Source organism: Bos indicus x Bos taurus, chromosome 27, assembly GCF_003369695.1.
Source record: "Bos indicus x Bos taurus breed Angus x Brahman F1 hybrid chromosome 27, Bos_hybrid_MaternalHap_v2.0, whole genome shotgun sequence".
Lineage (NCBI taxonomy): Eukaryota > Metazoa > Chordata > Mammalia > Artiodactyla > Bovidae > Bos > Bos indicus x Bos taurus.
This window is the reverse complement of record NC_040102.1, coordinates 33698845-33723364: the sequence shown is the minus strand read 5'-3', so window position 1 is coordinate 33723364 and position 24520 is coordinate 33698845. Positions and strand designations below refer to the sequence as shown.

Here is a 24520-nt window from a genome sequence, read left to right as displayed (position 1 = left end):
GCCCAATACATATTAAAAGATGTTCAATGGCACTAATCATTCAGTTAAGTTCAGTCGCTCAGTTGTGTCTGACTCTTTCCAATCCCATGAATTGCAGCACGCCATGCCTCTCTGTCCATAACCAACTCCGGAAGTTCCCCAAACTCATGTCCATCAAGTCAGTGATGCCATCCAGCCATCTCATCCTCTGTCGTCCCCTTCTCCTCCTGCCCCCAATCCCTCCAAGCATCAGAGTCTTTTCCAATCAGTCAACTCTTCACATCAGGTGGCCAAAGTATTGGAGTTTCAGCTTTGGCATCAGTCCTTCCAAAGAACACCCAGGACTGATGTCCTTTAGAAAGGACTGGTTGGACCTCCTTGCAGTCCAAGGGACTCTCAAGAGTCTTCTCCAACACCACAGTTCAAAAGCATCAATTCTTCGGCACTCAGCTTTCTTCACAGTCCAACTCACATCCATACATGACCACTGGGAAAAGCATACCCTTGACTAGAAGAAACTTTGTTGGCAAAGTAATGTCTCTGCTTTTGAATATGCTATCTAGGTTGGTCATAACTTTCCTTCCAAGGAGTAAGTGTCTTTTAATTTTATGGCTTCAGTCACCATCTGCAGTGATTTTGGAGCCCAGAAAAATAATGTCACCCATTCTTTCCCCATCTATTTCCCATGAAGTGATGGGACCAGATGCCATGACCTTCGTTTTCTGAATGTTGAGCTTTAAAGCCAACTTTTTCACTCTCCACTTTCACTTTCATCAACAGGCTTTTTAGTTCCTCTTCACTTTCTGCCATAAGGGTGGTGTCATCTGCATATCTGAGGTTACTGATATTTCTCCCGGCAATCTTGATTCCAGCTTGTGTTTCTTCCAGTCCAGCGTTTCTCATGATGTACTCTGCATATAAGTTAAATAAACAGGGTGACAATATACAGCCTTGATGTACTCCTTTTCCTATTTGGAACCAGTCTGTTGTTCCATGTCCAGTTCTAACTGTTGCTTCCTGACCTGCATACAAATTTCTCAAGAGGCAGATCAGGTGGTCTGGTATTCCCATCTCTTTCAGAATTTTCCACAGTTTATTGTGATCCACACAGTCAAAGGCTTTAGCATAGTCAATAAAGCAGAAATACATGTTTTAATGGAACTCTCTTTTGCTTTTTTGATGATCCAGTGGATGTTGGCAATTTGATCTCTGGTCCCTCTGCCTTTCCTAAAATCAGCTTGAACATCTGGAAGTTTACGGTTCATGTATTGCTGAAGCCTGGCTTGGAGAATTTTGAGCATTACTTTACTAGTGTGTGAGACGAGTACAATTGTGTGGTAGTTTGAGCATTCTTTGGCATTGCCTTTCTTTGGGATTGGAATGAAAACTGACCTTTTCCAGTCCTGTGGCCACTGCTGAGTTTTCCAAATTTGCTGGCATATTGAGTGCAGCACTTCTACAGCATCATCTTTCAGGATTTGAAATAGCTCAACTGGAATTCCATCACCTCTACTAGCTTTGTTCATAGTGATGCTTTCTAAGGCCCACTTGACTTCACATTCCAGGATATCTGCCTCTAGGTGAGTGATCACACCATCGTGACTCTCTGGGTCGTGAAGATTTTTTTTGTACAGTTCTTCTGTGTCTTCTTGTCACCTCTTTTAATATCTTCTGCTTCCTACTTTCTTCTGTCCTTTATCGAGCCCATCTTTGCATTAAATGTTCCTTTGGTATGTCTAATTTTCTTGAAGAGATCTCTAGTCTTTCCCATTCTGTTGTTTTCCTCTATTTCTTTGCATTGATCACTGAGGAAGGCTTGATTATCTCTCCTTGCTATTCTTTGGAACTCTGCATTCAGATGCTTATATCTTTCCTTTTCTCCTTTGCTTTTCTCTTCTCTTCTTTTCACAGCTATGTAAGGCCTCCCCGGACAGCCATTTTGCTTTTCTGCATTTCTTTTCCATGGGGATGGTCTTGATCCCTGTCTCCTGTACAGTGTCATGAACCTCCATCCATAGTTCATCAGGCACTCTATCTATCAGATCTAGTCCGTTAAATCTATTTCTCACTTCCACTGTATAATCATAAGGGATTTGATTTAGGTCATACCTGAATGGTCTAGTGGTTTACCCTAATTTCTTCAATTTAAGTCTGAATTTGGCAATAAGGAGTTCATCAGTCAGTTCAGTTCAGTTCAGTCAGTCGTGTCCGACTCTTCACGACCCCATGAATCGCAGCACGCCAGGCCTCCCTGTCCATCACCAACTCCCGCAGTTCACTCAGACTCACATCCATCAAGTCAGTGATGCCATCCAGCCATCTCATCCTCTGTCGTCCCCTTCTCCTCCTGCCCCCAATCCCTCCCAGCATCAGAGTCTTTTCCAATGAGTCAACTCTTCACATCAGGTGGCCAAAGTACTGGAGTTTCAGCTTCAACATCATTCCTTCCAAAGAAATCCTAGGGCTGATCTCCTTCACAATGTACTGGCTGGATCTCCTTGCAGTGCAAGGGACCCAAAAGAGTCTTCTCCAACACCACAGTTCAAAAGCATCAATTCTTCGGCACTCAGCTTTCTTCACAGTCCAACTCTCACATCCATACATGACCACAGGAAAAACCACAGCCTTGACTAGACGGACCTTTGTTGGCAAAGTAATGTCTCTGTTTTTGAATATGCTATCTAGGTTGGTCATAACTTTTCTTCCAAGGAGTAAGGGTCTTTTAATTTCATGGCTGCAATTACCATCTGCAGTGATTTTGGAGCCCAAAAAAATAAAGTCTGACACCCTTTAGAATCAGTAAAAAATAGAAATCAGAGAGCTGAAGAATACAATAACGGAATTGAAATTTTCAATAGAGGGATTCAAGAGCAGACTAGATCAAGTGAAAGAAAGGATCAGAAAACCTGTAGACAGATCAAGAGAATTCATCTAATCAGAGGAGCAAAATATTTTTTACGAATGAAAGAAAGAATGAAATGAATGAAAAAGAGTGAAGACAGATTCATGGATATATGGGACACAATCAAGCAGAGCAGTATACACATTATAGAAGTCATAGAAGGAAAATAAATCAGGGTGGAGGGCAGAACTTATTCAAAGAGGTAATGACTGAAAATTTCTCTCACCTGGGGTAAAAAAATTAACATCTAAATCTAGAAAGCCAAAAAAGGAATTCAAAGAGAATTACACTGACATACATTGTAAACTGCCCAAAAGTAGAGACAAAGAGAGACTCTCAAGAAAGCAGCAAGAGAAACACAAAATATTATGTACAAGCAGACTCCCATAAGACTATCAGTGGATTTTTCAGTGAAACCTTGCAGACCAGAATGGAGTGGGATAATACATTCAATATATAGTACTGAAAGAAAAAATTCCACCTAAAAATACCATGCCCAGCAAAGCTGTCCTTCAGAATTGAAGGAGAGATAAACAATTTCACAAAAGTTAAAGGAGAATGGCCTCACAAGAAATGTTACAGTTCTCTGTACTGAAACAAAAGCACATTAATTAGTAACAGAAAACTATATAAAAGTATAAAACCTAAGGTAAAGCCGGGGAAAAAAGAGAATCTATAAAAATAAAGTGAAAACTGAATACAGATGTTTTAATCAGCTTCTACTTAAAACAGCAAATACGCAATATCAGTGAAAAAGGGTTACAATGGTAAATTTTATGTTACATATATTTTATCACAATTTTTAATTACTTGTTTAATGGGTATAGGGCTTCAGTTTTGCAAAATGAAAAGGCTCCCAGAAAGATGTTATAGAACAATGTGAATATACTCACCACTGCTTAACTATACACTTAAAAATGGTTAAGACAGCAAATTTGCAGCATAAAAGGTTAATATACAAATGTCATTCACTTTCTATATACCAGAAATGAGCACTAGAATTTGACATTTAAAACACAATGTCATGTACATTAGCATCCCCAAAAGTTAAATAAATACTTAGCTATAAATCTAATGAAATATGAGTAAGATCTCTATGAGGAAAACTACAAAACTTTGATGACAAATAGCAAACAAAAAGTTCAAAATGTCAATCTTTCCCCAACTTGTTCTATAGATTCAGTGCAATCCCAATCAAAACCCCACCACGATATTTTGTGGTTATCAATAAACTGACTCTAAAATTTATGAGGCAAAAGATCCCAAAAAACAAACTCAATACTGAAGAAGAAGAAAATCAAACAACTGTCACTATGTGACTTAAAGACTTATAGTAAAGCTCCAGTAATCAAGGTAGTGTAATTTTGGCAAGAGAACACACAAAAAGGTCAAACAGAACAGAGATCCCAGAAAAGTACCTATATAAATACAATCAATTGATCTCTGACATAGGAAAAGACAACATAATGGAGCAAAGATAGTCTTAAAAAAATACTATAACAAATGGATTTCAAAATGCAAAACAAATAATCTAGACACAGGCTTTAACACCTGAAATGAATCATAGATCTAAATGTAAAATGCAAAATTATAAAACTCCTTAATGTAAGAGTGAACCTAGATGATCATTGGTAAGGCAACGACTTCTTAGATATAACACCAAAGACATGATGCATGAGAAAATAATTGATAAACTGGACTTCATTAAAATTAAAAACTTTTGCTCTGTGAAAGACACCATCAAGAGAATGAGAAGTTACAAACTAGGAGAAAAACATCTTCAAAAGTCACACCTGATAAAAAACTGTTATCCAAAATACACAGATCAGATTAGTCACTCAGTCGTGTCCAACTCTTTGCGACCCCATGAATTGCAGCACACCAGGCCTCCCTGTCCATCACCAACTCCCGGCGTTCACGCAGACTCACGTCCATCGAGTCAGTGATGCCATCCAGCCATCTCATCCTCTGTCATCCCCTTCTCCTCTTGCCCCCAATCCCTCCCAGCATCTGAGTCTTTTCCAATGAGTCAACTCTTCACATCAGGTGGCCAAAGTACTGGAGTTTCAGCTTCAGCATCATTCCTTCCAAAGAAATCCCAGGGCTGATCTCCTTCAGAATGGACCAGTTGGATCTCCTTGCAGTCCAAGGGACTCTCAAGAGTCTTCTCCAACACCACATTTCAAAAGCATCAATTTTTCAGAGCTCAGCCTTCTTCACAGTCCAACTCTCACATCCATACATGACCACAGGAAAAACCATAGCCTTGACTAGACGAACCTTTGTTGGCAGAGTAATGTCTCTGTTTTTGAATATGCTATCTAGGTTGGTCATAACTTTCCTTCCAAGGAGTAAGCGTCTTTTAATTTCATGGCTGCAGTCACCATTTGCAGTGATTTTGGAGCCCAGAAAAATACAAGGATCTCTTAAAGCTCAACAGTAATTAAAAAAAAAAAAAACTTTAAAATGGGCAAAATACTTGGACACCTCATCAAAGAAGATATATAGATGGTAAATAAGAAGAAGAGTAATGTTCTACATCATATGTCACTAGAGACTATGACATTATATAGTCATAGAGATTATGACCATTCTATACCTATTAGAATGGCAAACTGAAGAACAATGACAACACAAAATGCTGGCAAAGATGTGAGAAGGAACTTTCATTCACTGCTGATGAGACTATAAAATAGCATAGCCACTTTGGAGGATAGTTTACAAAACTAAATATATTCTTATTATATGATCCAGCAAAAGCACTCCTTGGTATTTACCCAAAAGGAGTTGAAATCTTATGTCCAAACAAAAACTTGTACACAGATATTTATAGTAGCTTCATTATTTACTATCAAATCTTAAAAGCAACCAAGATGTCTTTTAGTAGGTAAATGGATAAATACACTGGTATATACAGACAATGGAATATCACTCAGTGTTACAAAGAAATAAGCTATAGAGCCCTAGGAAGACATGAAAGAACAATAAATGCATATTACTAAGTGAAAGAAGTCAATCTGAAAGGGCAACAAACTGTAAGATTTCAACCATATGACATTATGGAAAAGGTAAAACTGATGGAAATAGTAAAAAGATCAGTGGTTGTCAGGACTTAAGAGGGAAGGGAGAGCTGAATCAGTGAAACACGGGATTTTTAGGGGAGAGAAGCTACTCTGGTGGATACATGTCATTCTATATATGTCAAAATCCATAGAATATACATCAAAAGTGAACCCTAAGGTAAACTGTAGATATGGGGTGATAATGATGTGTCAGTGTGGGATCATAAATTGTAACAAATATACGACTGCGGTTGCAGGATGTCTACAGCGGAGACTACACGTGGGGACAGGGAGTATATAGGAAATTTCTGTACCTTTCAGTTTTGCTATGGACCTAAAACACTCTAAAAATAAAGTTCATTCATTTTTTTAAATGGTTGAAGATGGCAAATTTTATGTTTTTTATATTTTATTACAATTTAAAATAATTTAAAAACAAAGATAATACATTTTTTAATGGGTAAAATATCCACTAAAGTTCAAAATAGACCAGTGGATCTTAACATATTAAGAAAAGTTCATTCCACGTTGTAACTAACCTTTACCATTTATCAAGTGTGTATTTGGTATAGCAGCCAAAGGGGAATACTGGTAACTACCTGAAAAGGCTCATAAAATACTTCTCCCTTTCCCAACCACATATACTTCAAATATGCAGAAGTAGATCTGAGAATCTAGCTGTCATCTATTAAACCAAAACTTTTAAGCAGATTCACAACACCACTCTAAATTCTTTGTTTTGGAAAACAGAGTTTTCATTTTTAAATGTGTTACTTACATTAACACATAATAGGTCTATTACTGTCACTGAGCAGGACCCTATGAGTCTTCCCAGGACAGTCTTCCTTTCCATGTCTTCTGCCTACCTCTTGTCTACAGAAAAACTGTAGCCAAAGAAGAAATTTAATCGGGGGGGGGGGGGGGGGGGGGGGGGGGTGTGGAAATACAAAAGCAAAGTAGTCAAGCAAGAAAAAATAATAATAGTTCGGCGATTAAAAACGGTCAAGGACCTTCAGTTCCTCTTCAAGAGCTAGAGATAATATTCTGAGCTGTAGATAATATCCTTTGAGTGGTTTTGTAGCTACTGAAACTCCCACCACGGGAGAAGTCAACATGATGACCAGAGTGTAGACATGACATAAGCGGCTCCATCTTGCACAATTCCAAAAACTGACATTTTTTTGTATATGTATACATTTTCTGTATACATTTTTTGCAGGACAAACTATTATTGTACAGAGGGCAAGTTATTTTACTGGAGCAGATGATATCTGAGGAAGATCAGTTTTTTGGAGTCTGAGTTCATGAAGTTTTTGGAGTGCTTTTGAGTGCAAGAAATTTTGAGGTAGTGTGTAACAGAACTACAAAAAGGGGAGGCCCCCAGTTCAGATTTAGAGTCAGGGCATCAGAGATTTGTCCTTGAGCTTATTAAAATCACCTTCCTCTCTCAGGAGTCCCTTCTCTATTACTACGCAGCGCCTAAAAACAGCCCGGTTCCCTGGTGGGCAAAAGAAACCAAAAACGAGGAAAGGGACTTAAGTGTCCAGGTGCCGCGCAGTGTGACCCAAGCAGGTTACGCCTGTAAAGAAGGAAAAGAAAAACCTTCTCACTCCCCACACCGGAGTCACAGGGCATCCATGGGCTTACCGGGTCTTGACGTTAGCAAGCCACGAAGACCCGCTAGCAATATCATTAAGCGGATCATAGCGTGACTTCTGGGCTTTTTTTTTTTGAGAGGACACTAAACCCTTCGACCGTTGGCCTTCGGTGAGCCGCGTTCTCGCGAGACTACCTACGCAACAGCTGGGACTCAGCGCCCCGCCCACCAGTCGCCCGAGGGGCGCGCCGGCTCTCCAGTCCTTGCGTTCTGGCCTCTGTTGCGCTCTTTGGCGGACAGCCCGCCCTTCTCGACGGCCCGATGCCCCCACCCCCAACCCCAGTTATCTGAAGGTTCCAGATCACCCCAGCCCTCTCCGTCGCGGTCATCGTCCTCCCACAAACCTTTTGCTTCTTGTGGATGGACCTAAAAGGACTAACATATTTATTGTCCGCTGTTTTGTTATCAGACACGACTTGCTGGATAAAAAGGATATAAAACTGTGCGCGCACACACACGAGTTACGCATTCATATTTACTAAAATCGGGGTTTTTTAATTTTAAGAAGGGCAGATTAAAAAAAAAAAAGAATTCCAAAAAAAGGGGGAAGTGACTAGGTTTTGGTATCGTCACAAAGCATCTGCCATGACACTTTCTATATCCACTGCCCAAATACACCTTGTAACCAGGCTGCGTCTACTTTCCATGTGGTTCACAGACCATTGGCTAAAATTCATATAATGGCCTGCCCTTGTTGAGTTCACTTCTGGATACAATGAATACTCAGGTAATGAAAGAGATGGACAAGATTCCTGCCCATAATTTCAGTACATATGTTCCAGTAGAAAATTCTACCCACATTCCACAACAGAGTATTCAAAATTTTCTAAATTTGTAGCTCGGGCTGCTGCCTCTTTTCCTCTCATCCCCTATGCTAGGACCACTTACGACTTCAGATCTTTCCTGAATGAAAATTGCCTTCTTACCTTGGACTGCAAGACCTCCTCCCTCCCAGACTCACTACCCAATCTCTACCTCTATGCACTATCTTTTAATTCTTTTCAAATCCCAAAGAACGAGTTGTCTCTCACATCAATTAACAGAATGGCAGGTACACAAACGAAAAGCTCCGGTGGTAACAGAAAATTCACTTGGAAAAACCCCACATGTAAACTCACAGTGGAAATGCGATTTTATGGACGCAAAGGCTTTCAACAAGGTTATTTCAGCCTGAAAAAGAACAGAATGAGCAGAAACATGGCAATAAAATCAGTTGGCCTCTCTATATGCATGGGGAGATTGGTTCCAGCACCCCCGGTGGATACCAAAATGCCCAGATGCTCAAGTCCCAAAATTGGCCCTCTGGTTTCCATCTCTGAAGATTCAACCAACCATGGATACTGAACTGGTTTGCCACTTGCGGTTAGTTGAATCCACGGATGCGAGCCTGCAGATACAGAGTGTCACAGTATTTTTATTGGGAATAAAAAAAATCACTGGTAAGTGAATCTGTGCAGTTCAAACCCACGTGGTTCAAGGGTCAACAGTAAACACTAACTTGCACCTCAACAGAAACAACCAATGCTATACAAACACTTCTTTTTGGGTGTCAGTTCAGTTCAGTCGCTCAGTCGTGTCCGACTCTTTGCGACCCCATGAATTGCAGCACGCCAGGCCTCCCTGTCCATCACCAACTCCCGCAGTTCACCCAAACTCATGTCCATCGAGTCGGTGATGCCATCCAGCCATCTCATCCTCTGTCGTCCCCTTCTCCTCCTGCCCCCAATCCCTCCCAGCATCAGAGTCTTTTCCAATGAGTCAACTCTTCACATCAGGTGGCCAAAGTACTGGAGTTTCAGCTTCAACATCATTCCTTCCAAAGAAATCCCAGGGCTGATCTCCTTTAGAATGGACTGGTTGGATCTCCTTGCAGTCCAAGGGACTCTCAAGAGTCTTCTCCAACACCACATTTCAAAAGCATCAATTCTTTGGCGCTCAGCTTTCTTCACAGTCCAACTCTCACATCCATACATGACCACAGGAAAAACCAAAGCCTTGACTAGACGGACCTTTGTTGGCAAAGTAATGTCTCTGCTTTTGAATATGCTGTCAAGGTTGGTCGTAACTTTCCTTCCAAGGAGTAAGCGTCTTTTAATTTCATGGCTGCAATCACCATCTACAGTGATTTTGGAGCCCAGAAAAATAAAGTCTGACACTGCTTCCACTGTTTCCCCATCTATTTCCCATGAAGCAATGGGACCAGATGCCATGATCTTAGTTTTTGGGTGTAGTTGAGCCAAAAGCTGGTTTCACCTCGCTTCACAGTATTAGAACTGTTATACTAAATGCTTTGACTTGTTAATTGGTGCTAAATATTTTGAATGAATTTTCAGTATCCCATTTGTTTTCCCCTCCTTACTCTTTCCTGTTTAAATCTTTTAAAAAGCAGACTTTATTCTTATTTATGTATATGGCTCTCTCTATAATGGAAGGCATGTCCTATCCAGAATTTATATGTCACATGATCTAATATGGTACCTGCAAGATAGTAGTTTCAGTAAACATTTATAGACTTTTATAAAATCTGTTCTGTGCTTAAGAAAACCTGGATTGTGCTTAACTATATAGTTAGTCGGAGAATGCAAATGGCAGCCCACTCCAGTATTCTTGCCTGGCAAATCCCATGGACTGAGGAGCCTGGTAGGCTGCAGTCCATTGGGTCGCTAAGAGTCGGACACGACTGAGCGACTTCACTTTTACTTTTCACTTTCATGCATTGGAGAAGGAAATGGCAACCCACTCCAGTGTTCTTGCCTGAAGAATCTCAGGGACAGTGGACCCTGGTGGGCTGCCGTCTATGGGGTTGCACAGAGTCGGACACGACTGAAGCGACTTAGCAGCATATAGTTAGTAGACCCAGGCATTTGCCTGACAGAAAGGGAAAATGTAGTATCTTGAACAACATAATAAGTCTGTGAACATAGCCATACAGTGACACCAAACTTACATATAATTTATCCTTGATTATTAAAACATCTTTAGCAGATGGCAAAGAATACCTTTAATATTTTCAAATTTTGAAGTGGCATCTATGACCAAGAAATTTTACAACTTTTAAAATAACAATCCAAGATAAATCAAGGACAAACCTACATGGAAAAAAAAAAGCATATAAAATATGTAAAAATGCATATAAAAGCAAAAGAAGTTCAGGCTGATCAAATAATCTTTTAGAATAGCTTATTCCCTCATGGTCCAGCAATTAAGATTGCATGCTTCCCCTGCAGGGGGCATGGGTTCGATCCCTGGTCAGAGGGCTAAGATTCTACCTGACCTGTGGTGCAGCCAGAAAAAAAAAAAACAATCCTAAACATTCAAAGATCCAAGGAATTACTTAATCCTGAGAAAGTTTTAAGTTGCAGTGTTAATATTTACTAACTGTAAAATTTCAGTGATATGAACTACAATGGCAAAATTTGTGGAACTATATCAGTGACAAACACAAAACATTTTAGTTGTATATTAATTCATTCAGAGATTAAATTGAAGACTATTTGGGATTGTTTACAATTTTATTATATATCTGATTGTTAACATAAAGTACCATCTTCAGAGGACTAAGATATGTGTCTTCTTCAAAACCAATCTGTTTTTCAAGGCTTTTTCAAACCAAAAGCCTTTGTTCACAATTTGCCAGAAGTCTTGAAAATTAGTGAGATAGTATCTATAAACATTTGACTAGTAGTTTTATCTAAAACTAGTATGTTTTAATGAATAAGGTTATAAATAGCTGAGTATTTAAGAAGTTAATGGACAACACAAATCAGAATTTCAAGTATTTTATTTATTGTAAATCTTATGTTTGTATGTATATATATATATACACAAACCAAAAATTTTTTAAAAAACTAAAGAAATTCAGTTAATAAACTTATTAATAAACTTTATTATGAAAGGTTGTGAAAAAATTTTAGGTGCTTAAATTTTCATCATTCATACCATTTCTTCCATAGTAAAAATTCACTTTTTATCACAGCTGAGACAACAATTCGCAGATACCACTAGTTTTCTTGCACTTATCTAAAAACACTTCTCTTTATTTCTCCAGCCTAATTTCTTGAAAAATATTAGAATCAACAGAGACATTATCAAGCACACCTTAGTAAATGTAAACATTCAAAAGTATATTAATAGCAATCTTTGAAGTTTCAGATTTTGGACTTAAAGTGCTCATGAGATTCTCAAGTGGTTTTATGATAGCTCAATTGATTGAAGATATTATAATTGCTCCTGCTTTTTATTACAGCTATGAATCAACAGCATATCTGATTAGTTCTATTAAATACTTCGTACCTTAAAGTTTATAATTTATTTAAAATGATGCTACTGTAAAAGGATGCTGTGTTTTAACATGATTCACAATAGAAATTCTATTTTTAAATTAACTTGGCTAATATTCATTATCCATAGATAGATCCATGGAATCCATTGTCCATAGAATCCATAGAAGCATTTATCCATAGAATGTTCATAAAAATGGAAGATAACAACTGTGTGTATGTATACACATACACACTTTTAGTGTGTTTTTGTACTTTTTAAATAGTATTATGATATCTTAATTGTGTATTTTGTGCATTCTTCTGAATAGAGTATTCCTTTATTCATGTAATGAATGAGATACACAAAATTCTAATGTATGATGATTATTAGTCTGTGCAAGATTAAAAATATTAAATATTAATTGGCAGCTAATTAGTTTTCACAGGTATTAGATTATTACATGTTCAACAAGAAACTACACTAATGATAACTAAGGTCAAAATTCAGAGTTACATTTAAGCACATAATGACAAAACTTGAAACAATACAGTTAATTTGAAAATCATTATAATAACATGTTCAAAATAACATAATTCATGTCAGGTACATTAACCTCACAGATGACTGAATAAAATGTATTCAGTAATGGAAATGAAAATGTTATTCTGAATTCCCTGGCTTTACTGCATTTCTTCTATTTCTCATTTCCCACTACTCAAGTTCTGTTTTTCTGTATTAATAAAGTCTGTTTTGTGGTATTTTGTTTTTCATTCATAATTGCAGCAGGAAGAAAGGCTTTTCAAGAAAATATCAGGAAAAAAAAAAGTATTAGCTCAGTTCCCTGAAGATGTCTGCAAAATGAAAGGCTAAAAAAAAAAAATCAAGTGAGGGAACTATATAAAGGAGGTGGAGGCGGAGGAGCAGGACGAGCTGGAACTAAATTTCCCTGAAATGATTCTTTGGGCTGTGGTGGAGGTGGCCTGTGAAGAGGTAAAAAAGACAGTTAATCATATGTCTCAACTGAATGAAATAAAGCTACATTCATAACGCCATTCTTAAAACCATCACTGAATTTTGCCTGGTGAGCATCTGTTTCACAATTTATATATTCTTCTCCTGATGTTCACTTGGATTTCAGTGCATTCTTATTGCATAATAAAGATTATACTGGAGGACACTACTCAGTGTGCAATTCAATCATAATTTGAAGGACTTTTGGGGGGGTAGGGAGGGGTAAGAAGTATTTTATGCAATGTTTATAATAAAATCTTCTCCTTTCTTGTTGATGCTAAGCCCATACATTGAGTCCTTCATTTTTCTTGTGCTTTTCAGTTCTAGAATTTCCATTTGATTTATTTTTTTAGGTTTTTAAGTTCAGTACATCTAGTTCTGTGTGAAATTCTCAAACTTGACTATTAATTCTGTGATATGATCATCATAGCTACTTTAAAGTCTGTACCTAATAAACTCTATTAACTGGATACCCTCTGAGTACATTTTCTTGGTTTTAGTCACATTTTCTTTTCTTGTATGTCTAGCTTTGTAAATTGAGATAGTGAAAGTGAAAGTTGCTCAGTCATATCCAACTCTTTGCAACCCATGGACTATAGAGTCCATGGAATTCTCCAGGCCAGAATCCTGGAATGGGTAGCCTTTCTCTTCTCCAGGGGATCTTCCCAACCCAGGGATCGAACCCAGGTCTCCTGCATTGCAGGCTGATTCTTTACCAGCTGAGCCACCAGGGAAGGCCAAGAATACTGGAATGGGTAGCCCATCCCTTCTCCAGTGGATCTTCATGACCCAGGAATCAAACCAGCGTCTCCTGCACTGCAGGATTCTTTACCAATTATGCTATTTTAAATTGGAGGCAAACAGTGAAAGAAAACAACCAAACCTGTAGGAAATAAGTCGAGGGTCTGATTCACCCTTGCCCCTGGGTCCCAACACAAAGCCTGGGATATTTGCTAGGGTACCATCTCCCTGGCAGGGCTCCAGTTTTTGTCCTCTCAGCCCTAGTTTGTTGAAAGCTCTCCTCAGCTTTCTATCCTCGCCCATGCAGAATAGGTAGACACAATCTAGGACAGAAAAATGGTCCCCACAGCTGAGGTCATCCTCAGCTGTGGAATACCTTCCTCTCCTGGACCTTAAAAAATAATCCTTCATTTCTTTAGTAGTTTTCTGATGCCTTCATATTTTCTTATATTGTCTAGCTTTTCTAGCTGTTCCTAATGGGAGGTCTAGTCAAACCTATGTGATTCGCCATTGCTGGTTATTATAAAGGTCCTTGCTTCTGAATCTTATGGATACCAGAGGCTACAGCAGCTGTTCAGTGTCTTGTTGGGGCCTCTTTAAAATTTCATTCTGACACTTCATTAATATGACAAAAATAAAACCTCTTAAAAACTTTTCTGCAAACTGTGCTTTATCTATACTGTTGGCAATAAATACCATGTCTTAAATTACATTAAAATACAAGGGAACTATTGAAACATTAACCCTGGGTTCTATCCTGGTCAAGTAATCTAAGTGAATTCACTTCAGACCTTGATGGGTACTGCTGAGGCTGCCTGGCTCCGTAAGTTGGTACTGGAAATCTGTTTGTTTGTACAGGCTAAAAAGAAAAAAAAAAGTTATTACCACAATGCACTCATCAATATATTTTCTATATAGGTTATTTTCCACATAAAAATAATCTATTTAAAAATCAATGAATAGATGACTTATAATCTTAACATTTAAAATATTTTGCGTATTCAACATATCTGTGCTACTGAGTGTGGAATATTTAATCCTTTTAAGCTATAGTTTTTAAATTCAATAATAACAAAGTATTATCTTGGCCCTGATCAACTCCATTAGTTAAAAGGTAACATATTAATATTTCCTAGGTCAATATATTTTAAATAAAACCTTCCAAAAATGTATTGCCAAACGTACACAGTACCTAACTAGTACTGTAAATACCATTAATTTTCAAATACCCTTGATTTCGATGTGGAAAACAGGGAACTTTTGTGCACTGTTGATGTGAATATAAATTGGTACAGCTACCATAGAAAACAGTATGGAGGTTCCTCAAAATATTAAAAACATGACTACCATATGATCCAGTAATTCTACTTCTGAGTATTTACCCAAAGAAAATGGAACACTGACTTGTATAATTATCTGCACCCCATGTTCATTGCAGCATTAATTATGATAGCCAATATATGGAAGAGTCTAAGGGTCCATCTGTGGCAAACACATGTACATATGCACGAATATTATTCAACCACCAAACAAAACGCCATCTTGCCATTTGTGACAACATGGATGGACTACAGGCATTCAAGCTAAGTGAAATGAGTCAGACAGAGAAGGACAAATATTGTATGATCTCACTTATATGTGGACTCTAAAAATAAACAAAAAAACCCAAATGCTTAGATACAGAGAATAGATTGGGACGACAGAGGGCAGAGAGGGAAATGGGTAAAAACAGATGAAGGTGGTTAAAGATAATAATTTCCAGTTATAAAATAAGTCATAGGGATGTAAGGTACACCATGGTGACTACAGGTAATAATACTTCATTGCATATTTGAAAACTGCTAAGCGTGTAAACCTTAAAAGTTCTCATCACAAGGGGAAAAAATGTGTAACTTACTGTGGTGCTCATTTCATACTGTGTACAAATATTGAACCACGTTGTACACCTGAAACTTATATAACGTGATATGTCTGAAAGTGAAAGTGAAAGGCACTCAGTTGTGTTCAACCCTTTGCAACCCCCTGGACTATACAGTCCATGGAATTCTCCAGGCCAGAATACTAGAGTGGGTAGGGATCGCACAGAGTCGGACACGACTGAAGCAACTTAGCAGCAGCAGCAGCAGCAGCCTTTCCCTTCTCCAGGGGATGTTCCCAACCCAAGGATCAAACCCAGGTCTCCTGCATTGCAGGCAGATTCTTTATCAGCTGAGCCACAAAGGAAGCCTGTGATATGTCTATTTAATCTCAATTTTTAAAAAGTAGAACAGCAGGGTCATCGGGCATGGGGAATTACTGCTTCACGGGTTCAGAGTTTCTGTCTGGGGTAAAGAAAAAGTTTCAGAAATAGCAGTGATGATTACACAACACTGTGTATGTAATTAATGCCACTGAATTGTATATTTAAAAATGGTCAAAATGGCAACTTTTATCACATGTATATTTTACCACAATAGAAAAGGGAAAAAAAATGTCAAAGACAAAAAATTATATACTACATAATTTCTAACTTGTATATGTAGGGACTGTGTGATCATCCTATATATGTAGAAATATGGAAAAATCCCCAAGACTTATGGTTAAGGGAAAAGGGCATAACAATTTGTTTCTTTTTTATATAAGGAAAGGGAGAAGAACAGGGAGATTCCATACATATCCTTCCATTTTAGAAGGATATCTAATCATTTAACCTCCTTGTAATTGGAAAGACTTTAAAAGTTTGACAGTTCCAAATGCTGCCAAAATTTACTTTGACAGGAATGCTCATACACCACTGACAATGCAATCACCCAATGGTATAATCCTTTTGGAAAACAATTTGACATTTTCAAGTAAATATTCAAATATCTTTCAACCCAGCAATTTAACTTTGGTATATCCCTATATCAGATGTACCAAATTCTCTAACAGAATATAGAGATTCTCTAATAGAATTTTCTGTAATGATGGAAACATTCTATGCCTATGGTGCCCCTACAACAGTGGCCACAGGTGATCTATTGAGCATCTAAAATGTCAGTGAGGAATAGAATTCTTAATTTTATTTAATATAACATAAAATTTAAATAGCCACATGTGGATAGCAACCACTATACAAGTACCACCCTAGAACTCACACATATGCATGAGTAACATACAGAATGCTCATCTCAGCTTTATTTGTAACAATGAACAATTGGAAACTGGTAAAAGAAAAATGGATTTTTAAACTGTGTGGAGTTTATGTAATATAATATCAACAGTGAAAATGAATGCATTAGAGCTACATCTACTGATAGAGATAAACCACAAAGCAATGTTAAGGGGGAAAAGCATGATGCAGATACATATGTAAGACAGCAAACACAACATTATATAACGTTTAAAAGCAGATAAAGCAATATTTTGTTATTTCTTAGGGATATATGCATGTTAGAAAAAGTATATTATTATCCCAGTACTCCCTAATACACTCCAAAGGACAGTGATTGCTGGTCCCATTGCTGAGACAACTAGACAAGATTCCAGGAGCTCAGCCCCAGATCTTTAGTTAGATGCCCTGGGGAAGCCAGGTATTGAAAACAGAAAGATAGCAGACATAGGAAAAAAGAGTGACAGCATAAAACCCAGGTCATTTTCTAGGCTTGGTTTCAAGGCAAGACATTCTCAATGTCTAGTTTTCCTCCCATCTCCTCTAAGCCAGGGACCCTAGTGCTATTCCATTAACTAACCCAGCGGCCATCTGCAGACCACACTCCTAAATTCTTTGGAAAATATCTATGTTTATTCCTATGTGTGCATGCTCAGTCACTCAGTTGTGTCCAACTCCTTGCAATCCCACGGACTGTAACCCTCCAGGCTCTCCAGGCAAGAATACTGAGTGGGCTGCCATCTCCTACTCCAGGAGATCTTCCTGACCCAGGGATCAAACCCAACTCTGCTGTGTCTCCTGCACTGGCAGGCAGATTCTTTACCACTGCACCACCTGGGATATTATGTAACAATTTTTTAAGCTTTAAAAATGTGATGTGCTGCACTCAGTTGCTCAGTCATGTCCGACTCTGCAACCCCATGGAATGTAGCTGGCCAGGCTCCTCTATCCATGGAGATTCTCCAGGCAAGAATAGTGGAGTGGGCTGCCATGCCCTCCTCAAGGGATCTTCCCAACCCAGGGATTAAACCCATGTCTCCCGCATTGCAAGCAGATTTTTTACCAGCTGAGCTACCAGGGAAGCCCTAAAAGTGTGGTACCATAATATAATAGAGGAAAAGAATTTTTCATTTAAACTTACAACGTTTCTGGGAGGAATCACTGAAGAAACAGGTCTAGGAACACTCGCTGGCTGTCTAGAATCTTTTGCTTGATTTTTGCCACCTGATCTGAAAGATACAAATACTTTTGAGCTAAATTAAGATTAAGACATTTCTACATGACATAGCATTAATATACAGACTTGTATTTTCCCAAATACAGAAGAATGATACTGGTAGTGGTGGTGGATAAGATCATGATGACAGCTAAAATTCGTATGGCATTTTTAACAGTTCTCACCCAGTTTTAATCCTTAGAGTACTAGAAAGTTTTATTAATCTCATTTTACAATTAAATAAACTGAAATACTAAGAAATAATTTAGACAATCAGGCCAGTGTTCTCAAACTCCTCAAGTCTTCCTGAAATCAGAGACTAGTAAAATAATATTCTTAGGTCTAAAGTAGTCACTCTGAATATTAGGAAGTCCAAGAGAAGCAAAACAAGCTGGCTGGAAAGATGTCACATAAGAGTTAGACATTGCCAAAAGGATAGTAAGTAAGCTATGTACAGGTGACAGCTATTGCTATGAAACTAAAATTTCAGAGATGCAGACTGGGGAATTATCTACATGGATTGGTCAGTGTGAAGTGTGAAAGAAAGTTAAGAGAAAGAAAGGATAGAAAGATAAATCTGGGGAAGTCCCTGGCAATCCAGTGGTTAGGACTTGGTGCGTTCATTGCCAGGGGCCCAGGTTCAATCCCTGCTTAGAGAATCAAGATCCTGCCAAACCACTCAGTGTGCTAAAAAAAAAGGGGGTAGAGGCTTATGTCTCAATAAACTATATTTTAAAAACAAAAAGAAATCTATATCTGTTTTAGAACACATTAAAAAAATAAAGTTAACATGAGGATTCTCTAGGAAAATATTATGCAGTTTTTAAGTGAGGTAAGTGAGAAATAGGGCAATGAAGTAAAAGTGAGCATTCCAGGCAAGATATGAACATTTTGGAAACATTACAATAATAAAAACTAGCTATTAAATAACTGCATTGTGCTATGGGTTTTATTTGTTAATATTTCCTTATTTAATCTTCACATGAAGCCCTCCAGAGATAGGTAATATTATTATTCTCATTGTAGAGGATGTAACCAAGGCTTAGATACTTATTATTTCTGTTCATAATTCTAGCAAATGATAGCTTTGCTAGAACTTGCACTTAGGTCTGACTACAAGGTCCATGCTAACACATGCTACATTCCAATGCCAACGTATTAGAAATGATTGGTGAGAGACAGCAGTACAAGAGTCCAACATGTAGACTAGAAATGTCAGGTGTCTGAATTATGACAACCCTTTCTTCCATCAAAGATTATTTCTTAAAAGCTGATGATACATAAATCTGTTTTCAAAACAGACTTGAAGAATACTTCTAGGAGAACTGATACTGGAAATAGACAGGAAGGAAAAATTTTAATGGCATGCAAATCAGAAGTTGCAGTCCCAAATTCTACTTACCCCACTACCAGAAATCAAAGTAAAGTAAAATGAAGCCTAGGGGCCATTTTCAGTAGTATACAGGTCGGTGTCATCATAAGCCTTTTCCCTCACCATTATAAGAGGTGGCTGAGTCACCACTTACCCTTTAATTCCTGCTCATCATGCCAAGGAATACAGAGATAAACTAGAATGCTAGTTTTAAACTATCTTCTATGATATGATTATCATCATACATAATTAAATTACTTAGAATTTAAAAGAAAAATAATCTAAGTACTCATTTGTCTGTGATCTCTTCCTTCTGCAGCAGCTTTTCCGTAGCTGGTCTCTCTTAATGAAGACAAAAACAGCCAATACAGTAAGAGGAAGAATTAGGAAGAAGAATACCAGGAGTCCGTCCCTCAAGGCAGCATTGTTTTCTAGAGAGAAGGAGTTTATATTAATGATAATTAAATTAGAAGTTAACTTGTATTAACTAAAATATACTAGATGATGATATATTTTACATTCATTTTCACATTGTTCAAAAGTCACACTGATTTTCAACTGAAAAATACTGAAAAGTTTTATTGACTCCTCCTGCTTACCCACTTCATTTCTGCCTTCCTAAAGGTAACCACTTTTATTAATTTCTTCTATAATATTACAGTGTTTCTTCATGCAAAGATAAGCAAGAACAAAATATGTTTTATTGCAAACCTTTCTTACACAAAAGGTAGCATGACATAAATGCCATTACACGTGTTATTTTTTCTCTTAGCCATACTATGTATCTTCCCAAACCATACACAGAGCACCACCTCTTTTTCTGTATAGCTATACAAAACTCCATTGCAAGGATGCCCTATAGTTTATTCAGTCAGTGAGTACCCACTAATACTTTCATTTTTCCAATCTTTGCTATTACAAAAACATATTACAATGAATAGCCTTGTATACATGTCATATCACATAGATGTACCTATAGAATAAATTCCCAAAAGTAGAACTGACGTATCAGAGGGTAAATGCACTTGTTTTTTAAAGGCGTTATCAACTTGTCTACCACAGTGGTAGTTACAAGTTAGCACACCATATATCCAAACAAAACTATAATTCAAAAAGGTACCTGCACCCCTATATTCTTAACAGCTTTATTCACAACAGCCAAGACATGGAAACAACCTAAACGTTCACTGACAGATGAATGGATAAGTAAGATGTGTACTTAAAAACCATGGAATACAACTTAGCTATAAAACAGAATGAAATAATGCCATTTGCAGCAACCTGGATGGACCTAGAGATTATCACACTAAGTGAAGTAAGTCAGAAAGAGAAAGTCAAATACCATATGGTATCACTTATATGTGGAAACTAAAATATAACAGAAATGAACTTATCTACAAAACAGAAAGAGACTCACTCACAGACACAAAGAACAGACTTCTGGTTGCCAAGAGGGATAGGAGGAGGGGGAGGAATGGATTGGGAGTTTGGGATTAGCAGATGCAAGCTATTATATATACACTGAATAAACAAGGTCCTTCTATATAACACCAATACTTTGGCCACCTGATGCAAAGAGCTGACTAATTAGAAAAGACCCTGACACTGGGAAAGACTGAGGCAGGAGGAGAAGGGGACGACAGAGGAAGATGGTTTGGTGGCATCACCAACTCAATAGACATGAGTTTGAGCAAGCTCCAGGAGCTGGTGATGGACAGGGAAGCCTGGCATGCTGCAGACCATGGGGTTACAACAAGTCGGACACAACTGAGCGACTGAACTGAACTATAACACAGGAAACTATATTCAATATCCTGTGATAAATTACAATGGAAAAGAACATAAAAAGAATGCATGTATTTATATATGTATAAGTGAATCACTTTGTTGTATAGCAGAAATTAACACAACATTGTAAATCAACTATATTTCAATAAAATAAATTTTCTTAAAAAGTTAGCATGCTAGCCAGCAATGCACAAGAATTCCTCACAACCTCACCCATAGAGTCAAACTACTGCATTTTTGCCAAACTCGCAGGTGAAAACTTATATGATTTTAATTTGGATTTCTCTTTTTGTACCATGATTTATACTGTATTTCTTTTTCTTCTCAGTTTCTAAAAGTCATTTATCTATTAGGGAGAAAAGTTTTGTCTATGATAAATTGGCAATATTTTTCCCATTTTGTCATTTGTCTTATGGTACAATGCTTTTCTTCATGCATAATTTTATTATTCCAAGGTAGCTAAATTTATCAATCTTATTTTTTGTGGCTTATGGATTTTAAGTCTTATAATTTTAAAAATTCATTAGTTAACATTAATTTTGTCTGCTTCACATTCTTTAGTGAAAGAGTATAGTAAGTATGAACGTTAAGTGGTAAACTATAAAATAATCCTAATTTTAAATTTGTAGAAGTACCAAAACTTTGTTTTAAAAGTTATATGAAACTACATAAAATACTCAACACAATTAAAAATAAAAATATGAAAACTTAAAGCCAGTTTGATATATCATTTTATACCTAATAAGAAAAAGACAAAATTTAAAGCAACATTGGCCAGGTTATATTAAAATTGGCACCTTCATACTGTCAGTGGCATTACACAAGCTCATTTGGAATTTTTATCAAGAACCATAAAAAGGATTATACCCTTCAATCTAATAATCTCATTATGGCAATTTATGCTTCAGTTGGGAAAAATGTGTATTAAGATGTACACTACAATGTCATCAGTGCATATCAAGAACTTAGAGACAACCTAAATGTCAAATAATTAGATAACAGCTAAGTCAAGTTATGACACAATCCATCAATGAATTAAAATGTATAGTTCTGACTTCCACTTCTAGCCAAAATGGGGTAACACGGGCCAGATTTATCCTGCTAGCTATAGCAACCAGAAAACCAGGCAAAATACTTAAAGCAATGGTTTTCACAACACTGGACATATGGCAATGAAGAGCAGTGATCCCTTAGAGCTTTACAAGGTGAGCTCTACAATTGCCCCAGTTTGCTGCCTAGGGAAAGTTAACAGATTGTGATGAGGGGTGTGGGAACCTAAGCAAACTCCAGTGGTTTCCTTGAGGTGAAGAAAGGATTCTGGTTGAGGAAGAAGTCAAGATAACTAGAGTTCACAGGCAAAGTACCAGAAGGGAGAAAGCTGCACAGACAAAACTTGAAAGATCTGCAGAGGGTTCCCCTCAGATACTCAGTTGAGAACTGATCAATGTATGCATGTAAGGAAATCACCTGAAGCCAGAGAAAGAATCACCTGAAAGGATTAATGGGAACAAAGCCCACACACAACTCACACAGGACTAGAAAGAATGCCTGTTCCTACCACTTTTAGTGGAAAACTTCATAGTTAACAGCATTGAATAGAATAAACAGAAAGGGTTTGCCTCAGTAATGTGGTAAAATCAATCCGAGGCTAAATGCTGCTCAGGTCCCCCCCAAAAGAGCTTTAAAAAAGGTTCTAAAGGACCATATTACATCCGGGTAACTTAAGCTTACATCCAAAGCTCATCAGCAGAAATCCAAAAATACCTAATATCCAACAGGCAAAATTCACAGTTTCTGGAATTCAGTAAAAAAGTTACAAGGCATGCAAAGAAGCAGAAAAAATATGACCCAAATGAGGAGATTAATTCATAAAAACTAATAAATGATACAGGTGACAGAATTAGTAGACAAAGACATTAGATATTACTATAACTGTATTCTACATGTTCAAGAAGCTAGCGTAAAGATTGAACATGCTACATAGAGACAAAAAGGAAGAAAAGAAGAAAGAAAGGGAGGAAGGGAGGGCGAGGGAGAAAAGAAAAAAGGAAGGAAAAGAAAGGGAAAGAAAGAAAGAGTAAGGCAAAGAAGGGGAGGGAGAAATAGAACTTACAGAGATAAAAACTTCAATATCAAAGATAAAGAATACACTGGATGGACTTAATAGCAGATCAGACATCACAGAAGAGTAAACTTGAAGAATAATAATAGAAACTATCCAAATTAAACATAAAGAATAAATTTTTTTTTTTTAAATCAAGTGCCAACAAAGGTCCGTCTAGTCAAGGCTATGGTTTTTCCTGTGGTCATGTATGGATGTGAGAGTTGGACCGTGAAGAAAGCTGAGCGCCGAAGAATTGATGCTTTTGAACTGTGGTGTTGGAGAAGACTCTTTCGGGTCCCTTGCACTGCAAGGAGATCCAACCAGTCCATTCTGAAGGAGATCAGCCCTGGGATTTCTTTGGAAGGAATGATGCTAAAGCTGAAACTCCAGTACTTTGGCCACCTCATGCGAAGAGTTGACTCATTGGAAAAGACTCTGATGCTGGGAGGGATTGGGGGCAGGAGGAGAAGGGGACGACAGAGGATGAGATGGCTGGATGGCATCACCGACTCGATGGATGTGAGTCTGAGTGAACTCAGGGAGTTGGTGATGGACAGGGAGGCCTGGCGTGCTACCATTCATGGGGTCACAAAGAGCTGGACACGACTGAGCGACTGAACTGACTGAAAACACTGAGAAGTGAAAGAACTCCAAGTAGCCAAATATACATATAATTGGAGTTCCTGAGGGATGGAGAAAAAAAAGAAAAAATATTTGAAGAAATAATGACCACACTTTTCTCAAATTTAAAGAAAAAAGCACAAATCCAGAGAGTTTAAGAAACCCCAAGCACACCATAATCAAACACTAAAAATTAGAGATAAAATCTTATTAGCAACCAGAGGGTAAAAAAACACACACTACAAACAGAAGACAAAAAAAAAGATGACAGATTTCTCAGGAAAAACAATGCAAGTCAGAAGACAATGTAGGAACATCTTTTAAGAAGTAAAAAGGGTATAAACTGTCACCTTAGAATTCTATACCTAGTTATTATTCAAGAAGGAAGGCAAAATGAAGACCTTTTCAGATATAAGAAAGCTAAAAGTAAATTTTTCACTGGAAGAAATGTGAAAAGAAGTCCTTCAAGCAGAAACTGAATGATATCACATGGGAATCTGACTTTACACAAAAAAGAAGAGCATCAAAAATGGTAACTATGTGGGTAAATATAAAGACCTTTTCTAGTATCTAAATTTCTTTTAAAAATAATCAACTGTTTAAAGCAAAAGTGATAACAATGTATTATAGGTTTAAAACATATATAGTATGATAATTCAATACAAAAGCCAGGA

General features: G+C 37.5%; 2 protein-coding genes across 2 annotated transcripts in view; both read right to left on the bottom strand.

The window, feature by feature from the left end:
• The window catches only part of ADAM32 (ADAM metallopeptidase domain 32), a 168805-nt gene extending 161136 nt beyond the window's left edge, over window positions 1-7669 (bottom strand). Inside the window, exon 1 of the mRNA XM_027530051.1 lies at window positions 7591-7669. Coding sequence (XP_027385852.1) covers window positions 7591-7648 — 58 coding nt within the window. The 5' untranslated portion in view covers window positions 7649-7669. The remainder of the gene's footprint in view (window positions 1-7590) is intronic.
• A 3788-nt stretch (window positions 7670-11457) lies between these two features.
• ADAM9 (ADAM metallopeptidase domain 9) overlaps window positions 11458-24520 on the bottom strand; it is a 92638-nt gene continuing 79575 nt past the window's right edge. Inside the window, exons 19-22 of the mRNA XM_027530150.1 lie at window positions 19623-19764; window positions 17887-17974; window positions 14407-14474; window positions 11458-12843 (exon numbers count right to left, since the gene is read on the bottom strand). Of these exons, the coding sequence (XP_027385951.1) occupies window positions 12744-12843; window positions 14407-14474; window positions 17887-17974; window positions 19623-19764 (398 nt within the window). The 3' untranslated portion in view covers window positions 11458-12743. The remainder of the gene's footprint in view (window positions 12844-14406; window positions 14475-17886; window positions 17975-19622; window positions 19765-24520) is intronic.